General features: G+C 34.4%; 3 protein-coding genes across 7 annotated transcripts; 2 read left to right on the top strand and 1 right to left on the bottom strand.

The window, feature by feature from the left end:
* Window positions 1–4,059: 4,059 nt before the first annotated feature.
* LOC114178148 (bromo-adjacent homology (BAH) domain-containing protein) lies at window positions 4,060–10,662 on the top strand. The gene is made up of 8 exons (XM_028063883.2): window positions 4,060–4,595; window positions 5,155–5,217; window positions 5,784–6,539; window positions 6,681–6,815; window positions 8,058–8,141; window positions 9,780–9,839; window positions 9,989–10,075; window positions 10,168–10,662. Exons 1-8 carry the CDS (start codon window positions 4,206–4,208, stop codon window positions 10,447–10,449), a joined length of 1,857 nt encoding a protein of 618 aa, XP_027919684.1. The 5' UTR covers window positions 4,060–4,205; the 3' UTR covers window positions 10,450–10,662.
* A 2,519-nt stretch (window positions 10,663–13,181) lies between these two features.
* LOC114175679 (bromo-adjacent domain protein, putative (DUF3527)) lies at window positions 13,182–18,009 on the top strand. Of its 2 annotated transcripts, none has more exons than XM_028060461.2 (3): window positions 13,182–13,694; window positions 14,500–16,330; window positions 17,179–18,009. In XM_028060461.2, exons 2-3 carry the CDS (start codon window positions 14,516–14,518, stop codon window positions 17,503–17,505), a joined length of 2,142 nt encoding a protein of 713 aa, XP_027916262.1. In that variant the 5' UTR covers window positions 13,182–13,694; window positions 14,500–14,515; the 3' UTR covers window positions 17,506–18,009. The 2 variants fall into 2 exon arrangements, with proteins under 2 accessions (XP_027916262.1, XP_027916263.1); XM_028060462.2 differs by lacking the exon at window positions 13,182–13,694 and adding an exon at window positions 13,792–14,356.
* A 753-nt stretch (window positions 18,010–18,762) lies between these two features.
* Window positions 18,763–22,989, bottom strand: LOC114179568 (Mitochondrial substrate carrier family protein). Of its 4 annotated transcripts, none has more exons than XM_028065956.2 (9): window positions 22,879–22,989; window positions 21,344–22,545; window positions 21,085–21,203; window positions 20,571–20,695; window positions 20,179–20,278; window positions 19,763–19,828; window positions 19,588–19,671; window positions 19,233–19,318; window positions 18,763–19,085 (listed from the first exon to the last, which is right to left on the bottom strand). In XM_028065956.2, exons 2-9 carry the CDS (start codon window positions 22,467–22,469, stop codon window positions 18,950–18,952), a joined length of 1,842 nt encoding a protein of 613 aa, XP_027921757.1. In that variant the 5' UTR covers window positions 22,470–22,545; window positions 22,879–22,989; the 3' UTR covers window positions 18,763–18,949. The 4 variants fall into 4 exon arrangements, 3 of the variants coding, with proteins under 3 accessions (XP_027921757.1, XP_027921756.1, XP_085527277.1); XM_028065955.2 differs by having other exon boundaries at window positions 22,643–22,974; XM_085671151.1 differs by having other exon boundaries at window positions 21,344–22,533; window positions 22,643–22,974.
* Between the last annotated feature and the right edge of the window lie 649 nt (window positions 22,990–23,638).

Genomic DNA, 23,638 nt, shown 5'->3' with positions numbered 1-23,638 from the left:
ATAGTTTAATTACATGCTTGATCGGCCTTCAAGCAAAATCGTGAGGTGAATTAACAATATTATGCCTAATCATATAATATCAAGGTCAATCAAAAGGATATGTTAACAAATTATGGTTGACGGGGATTATGATACTATTTTACTAACTTCCGAATACATTTGTCAAAAGATAATTTTTTTTATACACTCCCATGCTATTCTTTACTTTCGTGTATTTAAAAATTTCAATTATATCTAGTTGTAATTACAATTTTGGATTGTGAAATCCATAAATATTTTGGATTTTACCATTTATAATGCAAAATTATATTTTGCACAATTTTAATACAAATTTACATTTCAAAGTGTTCAATTTGTAAAATAAATTTACATTCCAAATTATATAATATGTAATGTAAATTTGTATTTCAAAATGCAAAATTGCATTATGGGTTGTACAATTCAAAATGCACATGTGGAATTTGAAATTTTCATTTCACATCTTTTATCATTGATTCTCACCTCTTTCCTTACAATTTATATTATTATGATCTTTTCATTTGTTTTAATGGACACTTGCGAATATCTTATAGGATGGAAGTGGAAGAAGATGATGGGGTGGGGGTGGAGGCGAAATAAGAAAATGGGATGGAGGTGAAGATGGAGATTTGAACGAAGGTGAGAGAAGATAAGGTGGATTTTAAGGTGGACGAAGAAGGTATGTTGGAGGTGGAAGAAGGAAGTGAAGTAGAGGTGGAGGAAAGTATGAAGGTGTTGTACGAGGGGATAAGGGAAGAAGAGGAGGGAAATTTTGACATTTTACCTTGTTTATGAGATTGTGGTAAGAAAACATGGGGTGTAGGAAGAAATTCTTTGTCTAATTGGGCTTAAGTGGCTTAGCCCAATACACAATAACAAACTTTAAGGGGCTTTTTTTTGCATCCCATATTTTTCTTCCAACACCCTTAGTTTTATTAATTTTTTTACTTTAGTTATTGGGTGTGTTATGGTTTTATTTTTTATTTTTAATGTTAGTTATTTGGTGTGTTCTATTTTGTTAGTTTTTTTTTAGTTATTTGGTGTGTTGTTTTTAATGTTTGTTAGCATTAGCTTGTCACATAATTGGTTTAGTCATATAATATAGTCATCCACTTCTGATTGTGAATCAACTAGCAAAAACTTTTTTAGTTCTTTTACTCGATCATAGTTTTCGACTAATATTTCATATTCATCACACTATTGGCCAAGTTATTTAAACAAATCATGTTAGATAAGGGACCAAGACTTTTCACCCATCCCTAACAAAGCAACAATGCCTTTATACCCACAATGACCATTAGCAACAAAATTAAGAACACCAACAATGCAAATGTTACAAGTCAGATGGAATTGATCTAACACTTGTATTCGCCTTTGTTGCATACATCAAAATCTAGCATTCACATTTTCCTTAGATTGAATGTCTTTCTTTGCTGAAGAACTATCATGTCGGGAATGGAAAGCGTCTACATGCTTGAAATATGAAGGTTCACGCTTTGTAGACCTTTTAGACGATGAAATGTAGTCTTTTGTGCACCCTTTATTTTAACTTTATGCAATAGAGTAACCATTGATGTAATAACAAGACAAGCAATTTCAAGTAACTTGTGTTTGATGGTCAATTTTTTCTGCAATATCCACTTCTTTGAAACGATTCACCCCTACATCAAGTTCCTTTTGAATACATAACTTTGTTTGCGACTCAATTGATGAAATATCTGAAAAGGTCAATCTAGTCCACATGATATGAATTTCATGCATAGTAATCACCCTAATGCCATATTTAGGTAATTCACAAGTACATGGTATATCATATGTTCATCTCAAAATGCAACCACAACGTTCAGTAACCATGAGTAAACTTGGTGTTTTAGTACCCAAGTACAAAAGCAATTGGACATTACAATGTCCGAATACTAGAGTATCTCGATATTCCAATACATGAGTAATTTAGTGTTCCAACACCTAAGTACAAAAGCAAATAACAACTCGACGTTACAATACCCATATTCAAAAAATAACTTTTCAAAAGAAATACTTAGTTTGGAGAAAGTCTGACGACACTCGAGACTTTAAAGTAAAAGGAAAGTTGAAAGAACTTGATGGAAAGCTCATAACCAAGGTTGTCTCAAGATAAACTACCTCGACAAAAAGTGAGTGCGAGGACGAACGTCCAAACTAGCAATGTCATAATTACGATCACACATCGCATAACTTTGCAGAAAGTAACCATGAAGAAAGAAAGATAAAGCAAAGAAAGTTGAAGCACGAAAAGCTTACGAAAATGAAAAAGGTAGCAAGCACAATGGAGGTTTCCTTCCCTAGGCTTATCTCATAGACGCACAAGGACAAACATTCACTAGTAGAAAGTTTGGCTAAGAAGACAAAGCGTACAATGCCCGCCTAAGAAAGTTTTTATATTATAATAATAAAAATTCTAAATGTACCTACCCGACCCAACAAATGATGTTAAGTAATGTAGTCCAATATGATCCAATTAGCCTCATTACCAAAAAAACTACAAAACATTTTAAGATACATATGATGAGACAAATATTCACATATTAACGATAATTATGATAAATACCGGTAGTTTCATTAGGCTATCATATTCATCGATGACAAATATTATATAATATTTAGTATATAAGGTGATGTATGACCTTATTATACTTATTTTAGGTAATATATCACATTATTGTTATTATACTCACTAGCATAAACACAGCGCTATCGTGCCTGCGTGTACGATAGCGCATGTGTGTATGCATTTTTTAAATATATATGATATTATATTAGTAGATGATGATATTATGATGTTATTAATTTAATATATAAAATAAATTTACATTTATTGAAAATAAATTAAAATGAATGAAAAAAATATGAGAAAATAATTACAGATGAATAGGAAAAAAAATAGAAGATAGAGTCTCATAAAGGATAAAATTTGAATTATGAAAGGTGGACAAAAAAGAGAAGATCATTTTTATATATGGTTATAGATTTGAAGTGAGCTAATATATTGTTAATATTACCATTTTATCATGAGTCTAAGGTCTTGGAAGATCCTATAAATACACATAGTATCCTCCATCAAATACTCACTCAAAGAACAATCATTTAAATTGATAATTTTTAAAAAGATCCTTACTCTCTTATTGAATTCAGAGAGTCTTTTGGAGGTGAATCTCCTTCATTTAGAATAACAAGGAATTCAATTTCGGTCATCATGAACATTCAAACCACCACTAAAATCTTACCACCTATACAAAAGTCACGCTCTAAATTCCGGTAAAAACAAAAAAATATATTAAATTAAATTTTAAAAGTAAAAAATAATAATAAGAGTTATATACAATATGAAAGTTAAATACATGTAATTTTAAACAATGAATTAGTTATGTTTCTCGATTGATTGTTCATAATCATTGGATCCATTTTTTAATCCATTGTAGTCAACATGAATCATTGATTGTAAAAACTAAAAGGTAAAGAAAATTCCATGAATATTAATGCTTTTAATCATTTGTTTTACTTTTTATTATTTTTAAATTGTGACTGTAGCGGTTATAAATATTTAAGGGAACTTTAACTTTAAGAGTTATTTGTTAGTTAATTATTCTTTGATAGAATGTTTTAAAGTGAATTTACCCCCAGTTTATGCCAACACTTTATTTTGTTTTATGTAATTATTATAATTTTCGTTTGTTTGTATAATTTAAATCTTGATATCAGTTAAAAATTTTACAAGTATTTAGTTATAGAAAAAAATATTTTATGCTTTGACAATACCTAGATTAACCTTTATACAAAATAGTTAACCTCCATTTTCATCATATTAAAGTATCTTAAAGTGCAATCAAAAGTCTCAAACCACAATGTATTCATAATCATAGCTTCATTTTATGTAGTGGAAGAATTTCATTAGAATGAGATACTCAAAATCAGAAATTAATAACACTATTTGAATTGATTTTGATGTTTTGCCTAGTTACCCTACTAGAAGGTTGTATTCCTTAATATACCCTAAATTCGTGAAGAACTTGGAGCTTTTGATAAATAAGATAAGTAGAAAACTCTTCCCATTTTTAACAGGCTCGAGACAAATAGCAAGGTTCTTCGTTTAGTTTCAGACATTTCAACAAAATCCAAATTCTGGTGTTACAGTGGCGGTGGGTGTAAGAATGGGAAACCGACGCTTCACTCAGGTCGCAACCAGCGACGAGGAGGACGAAACTCCTCCGCCTCCGAAGCAGCAATCCACGGCCAGTGCCTCCGACGAGAACCGGTCGAAGCAGCAGCGCAAGAGGAAGAGGATGAAGCTCCAGGAAGAAGAGGAGGAAGAGGAGGAAGTGGAGAAGGAGAGCGAAAAGGAGAAAGAGAAAGAGAAAGAGGAAGATAAGAACAAGAAGAGAAAGATCAGAGACAAGCAGGACGGAAGATCTAACGAAGAAGAGGAACCGCCGCAGGAAGACGCCAAACCCATCGGCGAACCGATTAGGGTTTCTGGAAAGGGGAGAGGCCGGAAAAAACATTTTGATTCCTTTGAGTACGACGGAAACCAATACACGCTGGTATTAACTTTTTATCACTAGTAGGAATTTGAGGAAAATAGTTTAGGGTGTTTGATATGTCTAGTTTCAAATTCATTTTTCTTCTGCTAGGGGGGCACGTGTATAATTGTTTTATGGAAAATAATCAATGGACACTGTAACGCTAGATGACACCTAAAGTGAGAAGAGAGGAAAGAGAAATAAGTGTATGATGAATAAGAGTGTCTATATATCATCATCCTTGTGTTATTTCCAAGGGCTTTGATCTCTGCAACTTGAATCAAGTAACTACAACTCAGTAGTTGTCACTAGCAGTGCATTACGGCATTTCAACGGAAAAAAAATTAGTTAATACTTGATTCTAAATCCAATGGCAGTGTAATTTACATAATCTTTCCGAAAGCCCACTCTTCCTATTTTCTGGCAACAGAGTGAGAAGTGCAGTTTGACGTTTCAGCTATGAAGATGGCTTGCGCGTTGTTTTTGAGGTTGATGGTTTATTTGTGAAAGTGGGTGCTGAAGACATTCTAAGATAAGAAATGTGTTGTATTCCTATGTTTTAATGTCGCTTTTTCTGCAGGAAGATCCTATACTTCTCACACCTGAAGACAAAGACCAAAAGCCTTATGTGGCGATTATTAAGGTAGATTTCTTGTCAAATATATACTTTTTGCTGTAAGATGACAATAGTTTTTGAATGTCTGGGCTTGGACATTAAGACGTTATGACATTTGGTAATTTGCCTTGACATAATGTACTGGATTTTGGTGATCATCAGGGTATATCATCATGCATTGGTGAAAATGTAATAAATTCTACCAGTAGTGAATGGAGTACAAATAACACATTCCTGCTCTTTAATAATACATTCATGTTTTTTATACTTTAGTTTATGTGTTTAATATCATATTTTTGCATTCCCATTTTGTTCCCTTACTGGGAATTCCAGGCTTGTGCTGGAGTTAGCGTATTGTGTTACCTTTTTAGTTTTGGTAACTAGTTTACCAGTTTTTTGCCATGTTGTATGCATTGAATCTTGCCGAGAAGTTGAGCTGCATTGATGTTTTTTGGGTCTGGTAATCCCATTTATTTTTGTCCTCTGTCTTGTGGTGGTAGAGGAGAGGATGGTGTTATCCTTTCTTTTCTACAAAATGTAGTTATAAATCTTTTTTCTCTATTCACCTTCTAATTTAGGGGTTGTTTATTCAGGACATTACGCAATCCATAAATGGCAGCATGATGGTCACAGGCCAGTGGTTCTATCGACCTGAAGAAGCTGAAAGGAAAGGTGGTGGCAGCTGGCAATCACGTGATACAAGGGAGCTGTTTTATAGTTTCCACCGTGATGATGTACCTGCAGAATCTGTTATGCATAAGTGTGTGGTGCATTTTGTTCCCATACACAAACAGCTTCCAATTCGTAAGCTCCATCCTGGGTTTATTGTGCAAAAAGTGTATGATACAGTAGAAAGGAAACTTTGGAAGCTAACTGATAAGGACTATGAGGACAATAAACAGCAAGAAATTGATGAACTTGTTCAGAAAACTCTTCAACGTTTGGGTGAACTACAAGATATTGAGCCTGAAGAACCCGTTGCTGAACAGGAAGATCTGATGAAAAATAAAAGAATCTTGAGGAAAAAGAGCATTTCACCTCTCGATGTTTCAAAAGAGGAGGAAACATCTCGTAAGAGTGACCAATCTCTGAAACCTGAAACACCCGGGAGTTGTGCAACTAATGCTTCAGAACATTATCGTATACTAGTGGATTTTAATGCTCTAACTGGAGATACCCATCGTGACAAATGTTTGGAGAAGTTGCTTCAAAGTGTTCAATTCATATTTAACTCTGATGACAGCACAAAGAAGGAAGACAAAGTAAATGACAATTCTGATGCAGTCAACAATGGAAACAATGACAAAAGTTCAGAAGTAGCAAATGAATGTAAAGACAAGGCTCAACAGGTACATGGTGAATTGGTAAATTGTTTTGGTGGTGATTTATGGGATTGCTTGTTTTCTCATGTCCTTCTATTTATTACCCTTTTCTTTGAGGCTAGTTGAGGGTTATAAGGATTCCATCATTTACTTATTTTCACGCTACAGAGTTCCAAGTCTTTTATCTGGCCAGATGTTGCTGTTCCAGCTGTAGTTGCTCTAGAAAAAGCATCACATGAAACCTTTTCATCAGATTATCAGAAGTATAATCAAAAGCTACGGCAATTAGTATTTAATCTCAAGGTTAGAAGCTTCTCTTCTGATATGGATTTCTAACTTGAAATGTTTTTAAATGATGCACTTAAATGATTAAAAAATTATATTGCTGCTACATTATTGGACTTCTTTTTTTCCTTTTATGGATATTTTGGTTGTTGTATTTATTAAAAAATAATTTCTAAGATATAGGATGTCTGATAGAATGTTGGCAATCTTTTCTTTGTCATATATTCCTCATGCTATTACTGATGAATTATTGATTGTAATTTTGAAATTGGCAATATGCTTAAACTGCTTTATTTTCTCTCTCTTTTTTTGTTGTAATTAACAATTTTCATATTTGTAATTCTGTCCAGTAGTTTTTAATGCACTAAAATTTATTTCTGTTATGATGTTATTTTTCCCAGTTTTCAATTACATAAAGTTTAGTTTAGCAAGATTATGTTTGGATTGAAAGAAGGAGATGAAATCATATTCCATTGTTTGGATTGTGGAAAAAAGGGTAGCTTGGCTTGGCATGGAACCCAATAAAACACTTTCCATGAAATTCCACTACTTACCTTCATTCCCCCCCTACCCTCTAATTTTGGGTGGTATGGGAGGGAAGTGGGAAAATGTTATGCCTTTTTTTGTTTAATCATAAAATTTCATTGTTGCCCTACCAATGCATCTTTTCCTTTTCTCCACACTGCTCAGCGGCTGCAAACTTCTCTCCATTATTATAGCTCATCAGCATCCTGGATGCTATAATATTCCCTTTCTTTTACTTAAATCTCCTGGGTCATATTTAATTGTTTTTTTTTACTTCATAATAGTGTGGAGTTGTAGCATGAAATCTCATGGGTCATACATTAGGGAGAAGTGAATGGGTATATGTAGAGGAGGGGTAAAAAAAATTGAGAGGTTAATGGTTAGGCTGAGTGAAGAAGTTAGTTCTTCCTCAGGAAAGGGATTTTTCCGTTTTTACTTCATCTTCAATCTTGCAAGGAGCTCTTCTCCATCCTTAGCCACTTTTCATCTTCATTTCCTACTTCTATACTGTAACAGATGATTTTCATTTGAGTGAACTAAATTCAGTATAAACATTAAATAATATTAATCTTATCTATAATGGTGCGGGTGCCTAAAATAATGCCTAAATAAATTCATTATAACTACCACTGCTCTAGAGCTCTATTTTTGGCTTGACATATTAATATGAATATTTTCTTATATATTTATTTCTGTAGTGATAATGATTTACTTATATTTTCTTTCTTTTGACAGAACAATGCAATCCTAGCACGCCGTCTATTAAATGGAGAGTTGGAACCTTCTAAAATATTGAATATGACTCCCAATGAATTGAAGGTATTTTTTCTTTTTCTATTTTCCTTGGTTGAAAATTTTCTGTTGTGTGCTCTTATGATGAATTTATCGATAGGTTTTATCTTATTATTTTCTGATTTAAACCAGTGGCATCTTGTGATTGTTTTGGTCTTCATCATATACCTATTTAACACATCCTTGGTGAAAACCTATCGTTATGTTCATGAGCAATGTTAATCACCACCCTGCATTTGACCTGTTTGATTGGTTTTCTTTGTATTTACATGGGGCACCTTTCTTGAGTTAAATCACTCTAAAATTGGTTGTGTTTGATCATTTCATGATAAATACAGTACCAGGTGCCTTTTTTTTGACACATTTATAATCAACAAGTGCTCTTCTCCACTGTTGGGCTGGGAATTGTTTGTTGCTCGTTTCCTATTAATTTATTTTTAAGCTGGTAATATAATAATTTTCCTTATGGTATATATTAGTGAGAATGTTCCAGAACAACCCAAACCTCCCCTCCACCGTGTCTTTCAAATTTCATGGCATAAAGTGCGTCATTTTTTCCTTTAGTAATTAGTGATGTTCATTACCCGTTGTTTTGTATAAATATGAGAAGCGGTTACTGGTTGAGTGTGTATGGATTGGCATGTGCTCAGATGGTAGTTCCGTTCATTGTGGAGTCTGTGAATCAGTTCGAAAGTGGATTTGGGATCATAAGGAGTAACTAGAGCAGCCATTAAGAGGTGGCACCAACACATTCAACCAGACATGGTGAGGGCTTCGACCAGGAAGACTGATGGAGGAGAGTGGTACCATCAGGAGGTTGTTGTGGGAGTAGAGGAAGAGCTGAGAGCAGCTATGATGGGGTGGGTACCTCTGAAGGAAATATATACAGATTTCCGATTTTCATGGAATGTCAACAAATAAAAATCTATTCACAGATTTGGTTCTTTGGTTGAATTCTACTGATTGCAGACTCCTGATGTGGTCAAGGTATTATTTGGCCTAGTGGCATGCTACTGAAAGGAGCAGTTTTGGTGTTGAAAAATGTTGATATGGTTTGAACTTTGTTGCAGAAATGGGATCCCATTTTGGTTGAGGGAGTCATTGTCTTCATGTTTTCTTACATTCCATTAGTGTATTGGAGAAGATCTTCTGTCAAAAATAATCAATTTTCAGTGACTGAGTTGATTTGATAAAATATCATCTTATTCGGGGTCAGCAGTTCTTTTAAATAACTAATATATCTGTTATTTATTTAGTTGTGCAGTAATGGGAAAAATATGCTTTGGTCTACATTAAAGTCCTAAATTAACTGATTTTTTTTTATATGTTCATGAAACCATGAACTTGTAAATTTTGATCCCAGTTGTGTTTTTGCATGTCGTTACGATTTGTATGCGGATTCTGCTTTGTAGGAAGTACAGGGTTTAGTAGGGAAGTAGTTGCTACATATTATATTAATTTAATTGAATGTCCTTTTAAACATATTAATCGTTTTATAACAATACTTGGAAGTGTTTGAAGTCTCGAGTCCTCTTTTTAACGGTACAGCCGATAAATCACCACTTGTTACAACTGACTCAATTTCTTAAAGCTTCTTTTATTAAAATTATTCTGACTGATGATTCTATGGCTTATTTGGTTATTTACTGAATATTTGAATTCTAGGAGGGTTTGACTGCTGAGGAAACAAACAAGAAAGAGCCTGATGAGTCACAACAAATGCAGGTCACTCTCATTTCATGCAAAAACATTATAATTTGTTAAATTGTGTAGAGATTTATATATATATATATATATATATATATATATATATATATATATATATATATATATATATATATATGTTGACTGTTAGCTGTCTATATGGGAAACAGATGACGGGTGCTCGATGCCGTAGATGCAGTGAGTGTAAGGTGGGCTTGAGGGATATAATCCACGCAGGCCATGGTGATCGATATCAGGTTTGCGCATCATCTTCAACTGAAATCTGAAATTCCAAAACCATCTCCTATGCGTTATATAGATTTGCTTGATTGTTGCTCTGCTTGTGCAGCTGGAATGTATTGCCTGTGGTCATTCCTGGTTTGCCTCCCGTGATGAAGTGTCTGACCTGACTATAGATGCATCAGATTCAAAAAGAAGTGTAGGTACAGCGCCATGGGCCACTGCAAAATTTGAAGATGTTGAAAAGAAACTGGTCAGTCCCCGTGAATCTGAAAAGAATGACATATTTAAGAAAACAAGTGAAGCATATATGCCAGTTTTGGATGCCCAGAAATCGTTTGGCAAGTCTAGGAAAGATGAAAACGTCCAAGCTTCAAAACAGGTTGATTAGTGACTAGGAATGTTATTCTATGCTATAGCTAGTTTTAGAATTTTTATGGTACTGATGGTAGCAAAAGATTGTATATACTTCGCATTAAATAGAGCCCCATTGGTTATCTAATAAATAGAGCCATTGTTTATCTGTACAGCTTTAGTACATGTAAATGCTTATGTAGAGTGGTACTATATAGCCATTTATCATAGTTATTGTCCTCGAACATCTTATTGGGTGTGATGATATTTAACATTAGATGGTTTGATTTGAAAAAAAATATATTCACCCCCACTCATTTTCACCATTTTTACTACTATATTCTATCATTGTAATTATAATTTTTATTGTCATAATTGTTAGTTTCATCAATATTAATATACATTTTCAATGAAAAAAAAACTAGCCACCATCACCATTGGTTGTAGGTGTCAGAATACGCAGTCTGACACTACTAATAATAAGTAAAGCAATAAAAAAGTGATGGTTTAATCTGAATCGTATTTAGATTATGATTCTTAGGTCTTCAAATTATATCAAGTCATTGACTATTTAAAAAAAGTAAATATACAATTAAAAATAGTTCGAAATAAAAAATTATAGAATTAAATATGTATTTTAAAGTCAATTAGCATTAATGAAATTAATTTTAATTTAGATTAACTAATTTTCTTGAGATAATACTACTTAACTTAAAAAATGTAATTATTATTTTATAAAATAGACTAAATTATAAACCTACAATTCAACCCAACTTAGTATATCTAAGTGAGTTGAGTGACTAAAATAAAGAATAGTTTAATTTAGTTTAAATCATTCTTTTTTGTTGAGTTGGTTTTATGAGTTTTTCAGTTGACTTATAAGACTAAGATGTATTTAACATTATTATCACCAATTTTGTCATGCTTATCATCATAATCATAATTGATGTTGTAACGTTATTATTATTTCACTATTTTCATTATTACTTTCACAATTAATAATTTTATTATCGTATCTTCATTTTTCAATTAAATATCTCTACCGCGTAATGATATATTTGTATCCATATCTCTTTTTACGGTTTCAAAATCATTTAATTAATTTTTATAATTTTTTTTTAAAAAAGTGATATTATCGAATATTTAATATCAAAAAAAATATTCAATGTTTAATATTTTAGAAAGAAATAATAATTATACAAATTTTGAATCAAAGTACCAACTAAAAATTAAAAAATAAAATAAAATAATTATATGAAATATTATACAATTATCATTACTAGTTACAATTTTATTATTATCATTAATATTTATCTTTTTCTCACATTCAAATCATGCTTTTATGTTCTTTATTGTCTTACTATATGGTAACCATCAAATACATTATTAAAAAACACCATTAAAATTCAGAATTGTAAAACATATCATAACAGCTTAAAAAAATAAAAAAAAAATGTACTATATAAATATAGAAATAGTGAACTCTACTTTTTTTAACATAAGGTCATTTTATGTAAGGATGATCCCTTTACATTTTTTTTCTTCTGATTTTTAAATTTAACACACTCTTTTTTTTTTCTTAAGTAAAAGATACTCTTTCCTTCATTAAAGTGTATAAAGTAATTTTTTTATTTACCTTTTTTTTATTGATAATGTTAAATACCAATCCTTAAAAAAAATCATGCTACACTCAACATTCTTACAAAAGACTTATTGTAAATCCGCAAGCAAAATTAGGAAAGTGTTGTCTAATCTGTTCCAAGAAAGGGCTCAAAGTATAGTTTTTGAGAATTTTCATGAAGTGTTTGCTCTCGTTCAATTTTAATAAAAAATGAATTTCCTCGCGACAACATGAGATCCGAATGGTAAAAAAGCATGAAAAAAAAAATAAAAATCCAAGATTCCGTGAGTTTGATGTGAGTCATTGAATTTGATTCTTCCCCGCCAAATCCAATCACATGCAAAGACCCTTCCTTTGTCTTTGACCACCTCCCACCCCTATGCCATAAATAATAATTAAATAAAGTTTTTCCCTTTGTCCTTATTCATCTCACTCCAATTTACACTTCTACCCTTACACTATGTCATAATTACTATTGATGTGAGATTTTTATTTATTTTTGCACATGTCTGATATTGTAATTATATTTGGTATGATAAATTTTTTTGTAGAAGATGTGAAAAGCAACACAATCACACAGAAAATCTTCATATAATATATTTACTACAAAACACTTTAATCTGAGATTTGCCCAAACATCTTTCAACTCCTCTACTCATGAAATTACTTGCCTTGCCCGATAGGGAAATAACAAGAAGGGTGTTATTGGCAATAAATTCAGCATAGCAAAACTGCAGATCTGATTCTCCTGAATTCGACAAAATCGATTATTGGTGTTTATTGTGCAATATCTTACTATTTATTATCATTGTAAATGCATGATACACTCAATAAATTATTAGACAATTGCGGGATTCCGTTCTTGATAAGTTAATGTTATGTCTACCTGCCATTCCCGAAAACATAAGATAATGTTATGTTTCAGAAAATAACCTCAAAGTGTCACTGTTACTGTTGTAAGACTACTGCATGAAATTCCAATGCGACCCTTCACTTTGTGCACTGAATACTAAAGCCAAAGTTTGTTCCTCGATGGTCTCATTTGTCATCTCACGAGGTCACTCTCGATTCTTTCTCGGGTTGCTCGCTTGCTTTGCTTAGATCACTTGTCCAGTGGGACACAAACAATATTAAAATACTAAACAAATCCAAAAAATAAAACCAGCTTGTTATGATGGTGCTTCAAGAGCATGGCTTTGTTTTAGTAGGGTCATCATGTGCATTAGCGTTGTGGTAGGAAGTAACCATAGTATGCAGTAGCTTGGTGTGGTTTCTCTCTCTTTGTTTCTTATTTATCTTGAATCTGTGTGAGAGAGAAAGAGAGTTCAGTGCTTCTCTGTCTTGCAAGTGTAGCTTCCGTTACTGTTTCTAACCAAGCTTTTTGGCACCATTTGTGATGTTTTACTGCTCCTTCTGGTGATTGGACTGGCCTTGTCTCTGGTTTCTACAACCCACTTGTGCCTTTTGTGGATACCAATTTTGATTCACAAACACAAAACAACACAATGGCCCGGGACTATTGACTCTTTAATCAAATGGGTTGGTTTAATGAGTTGTTCTACTGCACCCTTTATGCTCAAGTTTTGAGATTTATGATTCTGCATTGAAGCTGCTTCGTGGGTTCTCCTTTTCTTCAGTTTACTTCTCCAAGATCTACTCCAGTATGCCCTTTTCCCCCTTTTTTGTTTATTTAAAAAAAAAAATCCCATCTTTCTTTGCGTTTCTCCTTGTTTTGGTTTGGTATCATAATCATTGTGTACTTTATTATTGTTTTTAATCAAGTTTTGTGCAACACTCATCTTTGTCACTTTACTCACATTTGGGTGTTATGGAGATCATACAGTGTTCTTTCCAGCTTTTTCCTTTTCCTTTTTCAATTATTTGGCTCCCAACAGATCACAAGGCGTTTCTTTTTCGGTGCTTGGAATCAACATTGTTCTTTTTGATTATACTTCTTTTTTATAATCTAACTAGAACCAATTATTTTCTAGGGCACTGTTGAGACGTGGCCTTTACAATAATGGTTGTTTGCAAGGTCACTATTGTCATTGCAAAATAGCATGTCTTGTAAGAATGTAGAAAAGTGTTCTACAGTGTTTGGACTGTTTGATACCGCTTCTTAATTGCAATCAACAATTTGCTTTATGCAATATCACTTCCTGCATCAATTGTTATTTTTCATCTTCTGAATTGAAATTTTTGGAGCTGAACCCTCTGTTGATTATTATAGCCGACGTTTTTGTTGTAATTTATATGCACTCCTCAATGGATGCTATGGCCTTTTTCTTAATTCCCTCAATGAAAGATCTCCCTTGTATTCCGGGTAATTGTAGAAATCAGATTTAAATTTTGTTCGATGATAGTTTCCATGCTGCATTTTTGTTAACTTTGTAAAGTGGAGTTGGTTCTGTTTGAGTGTGTTGCATTGCACAAACTAATGTTTTTTTTTTCTTGATGGTATTGCAGGTCTTTGGATTCATCAATGGGACAAGAGTTGGAGCTGGATCTTGATGACAAGTCTTCAGTGGGTCTGAGTCCAAATACTGTTCTTCCATCTCAGCAATACTGTGTGAATGTGAAGAAGATATCAAAGAAAGGGAAACCCACTGGAAAAGATGAATTTTTTACTCTCAAGGAGGGCTTTGCTGAGATCAAATTTGCTCGCTTCCGCAGTTCTTCGTGTAAGAATCATCTCTCTAAACCTCATGGATTGGAAGGTAATATAGAAACCAGGCGCACTTCCATGTATCAGAGTTCAGAAGAACTGAAAAGCAGAAAGAAAATGGGCACCATGATAGAGGGAAGGAAAAAGATAGAAATTTCAAGGAGAAGTGACGCCTCCTTCACAGGTAGCATTGTTGATTCGTTGTGTGGTTCAGATGATGAAGGTTCTGGGGTTAGATCTCCAAATAGTTTTATTGAAATTTGTATAAATTCAGATGTTAAGAATAAAAACTCCACAGCACGAGGGAGAGATTCTACAAATTTGAAGCCCAGAAGTGATAAAGTTGCTGATTCTGTAATCAATGGCAATTGTTCTGTTGAAAAGGACACAGTCCACTCGCTTCAAAAGTCATTCTCGGCTAAGGTAGAAGTCTCTCACTTGCCATCTCCATTGGGAAGTGATTGCTCATCAAGCGCAAGTCCAAAAGTCCAATTCATCCATAGCAGGAGAAGGTTGAATCATTTCACAAAGTCAAAATCACTGAGAAGTACAGTGAGTCAGGCACCGGAGAGTATCAAATCAAATGAGAAAGCAAACATTGCAGCAAGAAATAGGACTTATCAGAAATCATTGTTAAATGACTTGTCCAAAACAGGAAAGCATTCTGATATCATTTCTGAGTTTATCAACAGAGAAATCCAGTATTCAGGTATAGCTTCTTCACCAGTTCACCTGCATGGCAATCTCAAGTTGGAAAATAAACATGGAGTGCCCTTTTTTGAGTTCAAGGTGAAGTGCCCTGAAGATGTTTATGTGGCCAAGACATGGAGAACAGGTAATGCTTTCAACTGGGTGTATACCTTTCATTCCATTGATAATAGAAAGAAGAGCAATGCTACTGGGTTGGGATACCATGATTTTGACAAAGATTCCTCAACAGTTGCACAGATGCTAGTTTCATGTAATTTATGTTCTGAACTAGAAGGCAAAGTGTTTGACAACTCTATGGTGACAGAATTTGTATTATATGATTTTACACACTCAAGACAAAGCGTTTCGCGTGAGAAGTCTTTCAGTGAACCAGATGCTTCTAACACTTTGAAAGCTTCCAATGTTGGATGGAAGGAAGAAGCTATGGGGTTGGATGAGAATCGTGCAGTTAAGAACAAACCTCAAGACAAATCTCCACTGAGCAATGTTGAATTTGATGATTTAAGTTCTTTTCCTTGCTCACCCACAGAATGCCATTCAAACCTTGAAATTGGTGCCATTGTCTTACAAATTCCGTTTTCCAAGAGAGAAAGCTTGAAGTACAAAAGAGGGGACATAATGAGTGGTAAAGAACATTCCAACATAAGAGATCTATCTGCCGAAATAGATAGAAAGAGTCTTCATCACAGCAAAATCCAGGAACAGGTGAAGGTGGTAATACCAACTGGTAATCATGGTTTGCCAAATGCTGAAAGCAAGGGACCCTCATCATTACTTGATCGACTGCGACATGGTGGAGGCTGTGACTGTGGTGGCTGGGACATGGCCTGTCCCCTTATTCTTTTAGGCAATCCTAGTATTCAATTTTCTGAGGACTGCCCACTTTTTGAAGAACATCAACCGTTGGAACTTTTTGTTCAGGTACAAGTTGAGTTTCACACTCTTGTTTCTTTGAAGAGACTTAAAAATTGAAAACATGAAATAGTAAAGGGAGACTTGTTGCTTGAGGATCTCAAGTCCTACCTAATAAGGAAGACTGGTGCTTTTTTACATTTCAGTTCCCAGAATGGATTCCACTTTCTTGTGTAGCTATTCATTGCACCAATTAGTTAGAAGATGGTGATTGGTTGTGTTCCAGATATCTACCAAATCCTAATGCAATAACTTTTCTGGCTGAATTTGAAAGAGTTCAGAAATGGCCAACACTATTTCATTGACAATAAATGGTCAAGGAAATAGTCTTCATAACATTCCATTGAGACATTTAATCAACCTCTTCTTAGAGAGGGGTTGCACCTACTTTTCAAATATGCTGATCAAATCGCATGAACACGCCCTTCTGCAAATAGTCTCTATTCATTATTTTTAGAGATTTTAGCTTTTATTTTTTCAACCTGGTGGCGTAAGCCTTGTCCATGGTTGTACTTTGTCTTTCTTATACTTTCTGTACAATTTTTCCACCCAAAAAAAATATACTTACTTCAGATAAGTTAACACAAACAATCCAGTGCACAGTGTAGTGTCACAGTGTAGCAACCATTTGATATAAAGATAGAATGCATAAATGCAAGGGGTATACAGGAAAACAATTAATCGTAGGATTGAACAATGAATTAATTCCATGGGACATGCATCTATATAATGGATTTTTTATTAACACTTTCTTATTACAGCTTTCTCTGCTTTCTTTTTAGTGTGACAGTTTTAACTTTCTTTGTTACGAGATTGTTATTGTTTTTCTGATACATATCTGACCTTTTGGTGCACAGGGAGCAAAAGGAAGCAGTCCTACCTTCAGCATGACAAGAATTGAAGAGGGGCATTATGCTGTTGATTTTCATGCACAGTTATCTGCTTTACAAGCATTCTCAATCTGTGTTGCCATTTTGCATGGAACTTCGGCCTCCGGCGGTGGAGGGCATGAAAACAACCAACAGTCATCTCAATGCAGTTCACTGAAAATGCTTCTTGAGGAGGATGCAGATTTTTTTTTCAAATCAGTCACAACTGAGAAGAAGACTGGTTGCAAGAATCCAAAAGTAGTTCCTCGATCCTATGTGCTGAACCCACCCTTTTCTCCTATTGCACGCGTATAAAGAGTAGACCTGACCAACCCTGCTGTAGTGATTATGTGGAAAACACATTTGTAGTGTGTTTGATTACATGTTACTGACATGGTTTCTGATACCATGTTTCCAAACACACGACTATATCTTGTCTTTGTACCAGGTTTAAGCCATTGCTGGTTGGGAAAGCACATTGGAAGTGTGTAGAGGATGTTAGTGAGGATGTTTGCATCAATGTGAAGCTTTTTTAACTAGGCACAATGCCTGCTGCAGAATCTGTTTAATACTGAGAGAAAGTGCAATGGGGATGATGACACATTAGAGGTGTCAAAATCATTCTTTTTAATAAGTTGTTTTGTTCCGGTGAAGTAGGATAGAAACCAAAAATTGTTCATATTGTGTGGGATAGTTAGAATGGGGGAATACTTTACACTCAGTAGGAGATAGCATAGCAATCCTTTCTCTTTTTTTCTTTGTATCTATTTTGATAAGACTTAGAAATTTATATAAATGGTGGGAAGTGGATTGGAATAATTTCAAGACTTGTTGGCCTCTCTTCTTTGAGTATGAACCTATGAGGAAGCACTCAACTAGTAATGATACTTGCTACTTTGGTAGGCAATAAGCCTTGCAAATCTATTTAAATAAATAGTTATTTTTTAATACTTTTTTCTTTGTATTATGAGTGTTTCACATTATTTTTGCTGGTGAGTTAAAAATTTATCTTCTAAAAATGTCAAAGTTCTTCTTTTTACTGTTCTCTGTTTAACTGATTATCCCTTATAATGCGTCTATGTTTATCTAACTTTTCAAATTGAATTTCAACATTTTTTTAAAAAATTAATTATTAAAAATGTAGGATGACTCCCTTTAAGCTATGTTCCCAATCTTCTTAAGCATGTTAAGCCCCTGAAATAAGTGCACTGAAAAAAAGGGGAAAGATTATGCTCTTTATTCCAGCACCCTCATATCTTTCTGCCTTCTGTAAGTGTAGGAAAGATATAATTTGTTTAGGTAGAAAATATTTTAGATTTCATTTTGGATTATATAATATATTATATATTTTCAGATTATATAATTTGAAATATATTTTTAAATTATGCAGTCCAAAATACATTTTTAGATTAGGAAATGCGTTGGATATTGTGTAACAGAAAGATTTATAGGTGTGTCATGACAGATAAGCTCCTTTAAAGTTAAAGCAGTTTTCCTTGAAGAATACTAAAATCGATCACATATTCAAGAAAACACATTCTACATGACTGGTTTGTGTTTGAGATTGAAAAGTGGAAACACATTTTGCAAATTCTTCATATGTAAGATGATGCTACAGAAGAATTTCAAATTATTCTTCAAATATACAGTTTATGAAACAGCTTTACTAGTTGTGGCACAATTAAACAGACTTTTTTTACACTAACTAGTTACCAAGAATACAAACTATCAAAATTTGGGGAAGCCACCCTCCTATTAGTTACTTCGTAGGTTCTTCTCTCTCAACATCCCTTCCATGTGATACTTCCAGAGAAAATGCCCTCTTGAAAAATTCATATGAAGCAAAAAACAGTGATCCTTGCGTCATGTACATAATCAACCTTGGAATCAACCCCCTGATGACAGCCATAGGAAACACAAACAAAAAATGTCATGGTGCAATTTGCATTTGAACACAGATCCCAGGAGGGTAAATAATCAGTGGCTCCTATGAAGATATTTTCTTCTGAACTAAATGACAGTGGCAAGACACAAGAAATTACCTGTACAAGCCCTTCAAACCTTCAACCTTACTAATTTCGTAGAGGGCGTGGAGCACACTATCGTATTGGTTTGAAGATCCAGGAACCTGTAGTGCACTCACTTTCATCAGAATCATGAATTAACAGTATAATGATATTCGTGGACCAAGAAAAAAGAATAACACATTATACTTTTTAAAATCAAATTTGAAAAATAACAAATTGAAATTATATTACAATTAAGGATAGCATGATAAACAATATCAACCTAGAGTTAATAAAGGTTGCTTCAGAAGCTAATTAGATCGTTGTACCAGATTCTACTTCAGCAGTAACAAAAAGAATTTATACAATTTAGGGTTTGCTTATAACAAACCTGTGTCTGTAATCTAGTCTTGATCACATCAAAAGGAGTTGTGAATAAAGCAGCAGTAGATCCAGCTAATCCTCCACATACTAACTACAGAAATTCATAAAATCACCCTAGTCACATTCATCAGTGAGGCAAATAAATGATGGTTATGAGCAAGGAACAAATGTTATTAACTCACAGTTTGTAATGTGTAGGGTTGAACACTTGATGGCATCACTTCCTTCAAACTTTCATATGTGTAAAACTACACTTGGTCACAGGAAACAGCAATAAATAAACCATGGTTTCTAAAGAACTTGGAAAACCAATCATAAAAGACTAAGTAATATTAGCGGAAGGGATTTGAGAAGAAAACGTCAATAATCACAACAGCCTCGAAGAAAGAAATGAAAATCCTCATGGGAATGGTGAATCTTTTGTAGCAGGGTCAAAGTTGAGAGTCAAGAAGGAAATTAATGAATATTCAGTAAGGGCTTTCGGACATGCGCTACCAAAACCTCATGCAAACAAACTCCTCCTCCGTGGTGGTGATAAAAGACTGTTTGTATCAGCTTCTTGTATAAATGTGCATCAGATATGAAAACACCAACTGACCTTGATAATTGAATGTGGAATATTCCGGCATAGTACAGCTCTCCAACCTGCATATAGGGAGGTAAAACCCCCGTTTCTGATAATTCCAACCAATGCATCCCTGCACAGATATACTCATAAGACCCAGCAAGTAAACTTAATACAATTTACACAGGTCTTAAAGGGAAAAGTTCCAGCTAAAGTTTGAACCCATGAGCCTATGCACAGACATAACAAGCATCTCTCAACAGGACACAAATATTTGAAATGCCCAAATTACACATATAAAGCAGATACTGAAATTTACAATGGAATAGATGCAATTCACAACAAATGCATAAAGACAAGGGGTACTCAAAGCAAGCAGTTCTATGTCAAGAAAGGTGTTGATGTTCCAAAAAACTGAGGCATACCAACAGTTGCGATATTGTGAACGAACTTGCAGCTGCTGCTTTATTCGCTCACTAGGAGTAAAAATGAAAGATGTAGCAATGCTTGCACAACCACCTCCTACACAATGGGCAATAGAATAATACTCCTGCAGAAGATGGTTGAAACCTCATTCATGCCAATAAACATTTAAAATAATAATGACTCGTTGATGTTTAACACTGATAAATTTAAAAAGGGATCACAGGAATCATTTTATTGCTCCACACATTCAATCTTTATTTATAATCAAATGAAAATGAGGAAACAAAAAGGAAATGTGAAAAAAAAAAAATCCTAATTGCAAGTTTCCCTATTTACAAATAACGAATAAGATCTTTTACAACCTTTACAAGTTTAGCTTGCAGTATCTTCCACCTAGATGGTAGCACGTGTAGAAATAAGGGAATCAGGAAAAAGCAAAGCACAAGACAGCAAGGGTAACTTACTTCAAACAACTCCATTTAAATGAGTAGAATATAGAGAAAGATGAGCTACCTTTGGAAGATAAGGAAGCAAAGCTGCTTTGACTGATTCATAGGAGAAGATATAAACTGCAGAAATTGGAGCAGAAGATGCAATATTTGTGGTAATTCCACGATATAGTCCAAGCAAACCTGAAATTAATCCATCATCTGTGTGAAGAAGCCATCTAGTGGGAGATTTAATTCAAGAGGGAAAGTTAATCTAGATGAAATGAGACATATAATAAGCTACACAGATACCAAGAAAGAAGTGATTTCTCTTAAGAACCAACCTCTATCAGAAACAATTGATTTGCCAATGTAAAAGATGGACTGGTGTTCAGCACGGCATGATTGAATAACTGTCTTGATTGTGTCAACAGGATGCAGACAAAGGCTGACACATACACCAGCTAACGCCCCTGAAAAAGCATGTTCTTGCTTGGCTTGGGACTTACGAGGCTTCAGATGGGTTGCAGAGAAAGTCTGAAGCTTAGGTTCATCATTAGTTATATCCAACAATTGCTTTCTTTGAACTTCCAGTGATTCATTGTCATCAATGTCATGTTGGCACTGCTCAGAAGCACTAGTATATAAAGCTAAACTGTTTATGTGACAATCACCCACATCTGCCTCAGCATTGGACAATGATTGACTTTGGTGTGTGATTGAATCATGACTGCACACATCCCTCTCCTCGTTTGCTAATGCAGGGGCGCTTGTATCTAAGGAAATGTCACTGCCAGAAACTGAGGATTTAGTTTCCAGGTTCTCAGGCTGAGGAACATTCATTTGACAATTTAGCATCTCAACAGCATTTCTACCTGCCCACTGATATACATTTCCTGATTTAAATAACATTTCCTCCCTCGCTAGTTTCATTCTTTTACAATCTTTATTTGTTATTTTATCACTAGCCTTTGAAAACCTCTGTAATAAAGAATGGATATACTCCTGACTTTCATTAGGAGATTCAAACACTGATATCTTCTTCGTTACCGTAGGAAAATCCAGTCTTTCCCGCACAATCTTTGCAGCATCCGCGGTAAGAGGATAGAATTTAGTGCCATTTGAAGTATATACCAGGTCATTCTTTCTCTCTCCAATGTTATCCAGAATTTTCTCTCTTGAGAGTCCATTATCATCCTGATTCAAATTTTCTTTTGGGAGTAAAACCGAGAGTGATTTACTTGCAGAATAGCATACCTGACCGATTGCAGAGATGAGCTGAGATGTGCTCAGTATCTGAGGGGACTTTGGTTGAAAACTTCCATACCGTTGCTTATTCTCGTCGTTGGAAAGAGAAGGCGAATAATCTGCACACGAAAGATCCTTCTGAGAGGACGCTCCTCCATGTTGAATCCGCCAATATTTTATGGACTGTTGGTCATTTTTGGGCGATTTATTGCTTTTCGACATATTCCTAAAATCCTTTGTCTACTTCAAGAATCAGATAGCCCAAAAATTACTGGATAGAAAGAGCCTGAGAATGCAACTACAGTAACAATCAACAAACTATGTTAACAGTCAAATGTCAATAACACCATGAATTGCAAACAAGAGTAACTGTCAAGTGTCAATTAAACAAACACCTAAGCTCTTAGTCATACAATCTCTCACTAAATCGAAAGAGCCCAGAAGTATCGTAATTTCAGAACCCATGACTAAAGATTGACTGACGAAGTTCCAATCTTGAACCTTCCGCACTTGTTTTTTCTTGGGAATTTTAGAACAAGAACCTCGTTGGTCAAGCTTATGAGTTATGCTTATAATACACACATGGAACACGAGAGAGAATTTGAAGAACACTAAACAGCAGTCTTTTCACCTGTTTTTTTTTTTTTTTTCTCATTTGTGTGAGGAGATAGAAATGAAGAGAATGCCACCCGAATCAACAGTGAACATCGATTGATCCACGGGTGGGTAAAAAAGCCAATCTCATCTACTTTTCTCCATTACTGCATTTAAAATCCACTTTGGTTAGATATCCGATCTATTAAAAATCAATTTTTTAATCTGATTTCAAAAATGAAAATTTTTAATTTTTAATTTAAATTTTTAATCTACATTTTTAGTTTAGCCGAACAGAAGATAGATATCAGTCGACCTACGACTGATCGGGTTAGGTCGAATGTCAAAGATAGGTCAGATCAAGTTAAGACAAATATCAAAATCAGACGAGATAGGTTGAAGGAAGAGACTCATTAATTTGACAATCGAGATGGGCCAGGACGAAGATCGAAACAGATCAGGTTGAAGGTCAAGACGGATTGAGACAAGCTGGAGGTTAAGACAAACTGGGTCAGGCCAAAGGTCGAGATAAGTTAGGTCGGGTCAAAGCAAGAGACAAGTTGAAACGAGCTGAGTCAGGTTGAAGGTCGAGATAGACTGAGTTGGGTTAAACATTAAGATGGGTCAGGTCAAAGGTCGAGATGGGATGAGTTGGATTGAAGGAAGAGACAGGTCAGGTCGGGTTGAAGGTCGAGACAGGCCAAGTTGAAGGTTGAGACCGGGTAGACCGGGTTGAATGTCAAGATATGTTAGGTCGAAGGTTGAGATGAGTCGGCTTGAGCCAAAGATTTAGTCAA

Source organism: Vigna unguiculata, chromosome 3 (genome assembly GCF_037176805.1).
Source record: "Vigna unguiculata cultivar grain cowpea cultivar isolate G323 ecotype 2 chromosome 3, ASM3717680v1, whole genome shotgun sequence".
NCBI lineage: Eukaryota > Viridiplantae > Streptophyta > Magnoliopsida > Fabales > Fabaceae > Vigna > Vigna unguiculata.
This window is presented reverse-complemented; position numbering and strand designations above follow the sequence as displayed.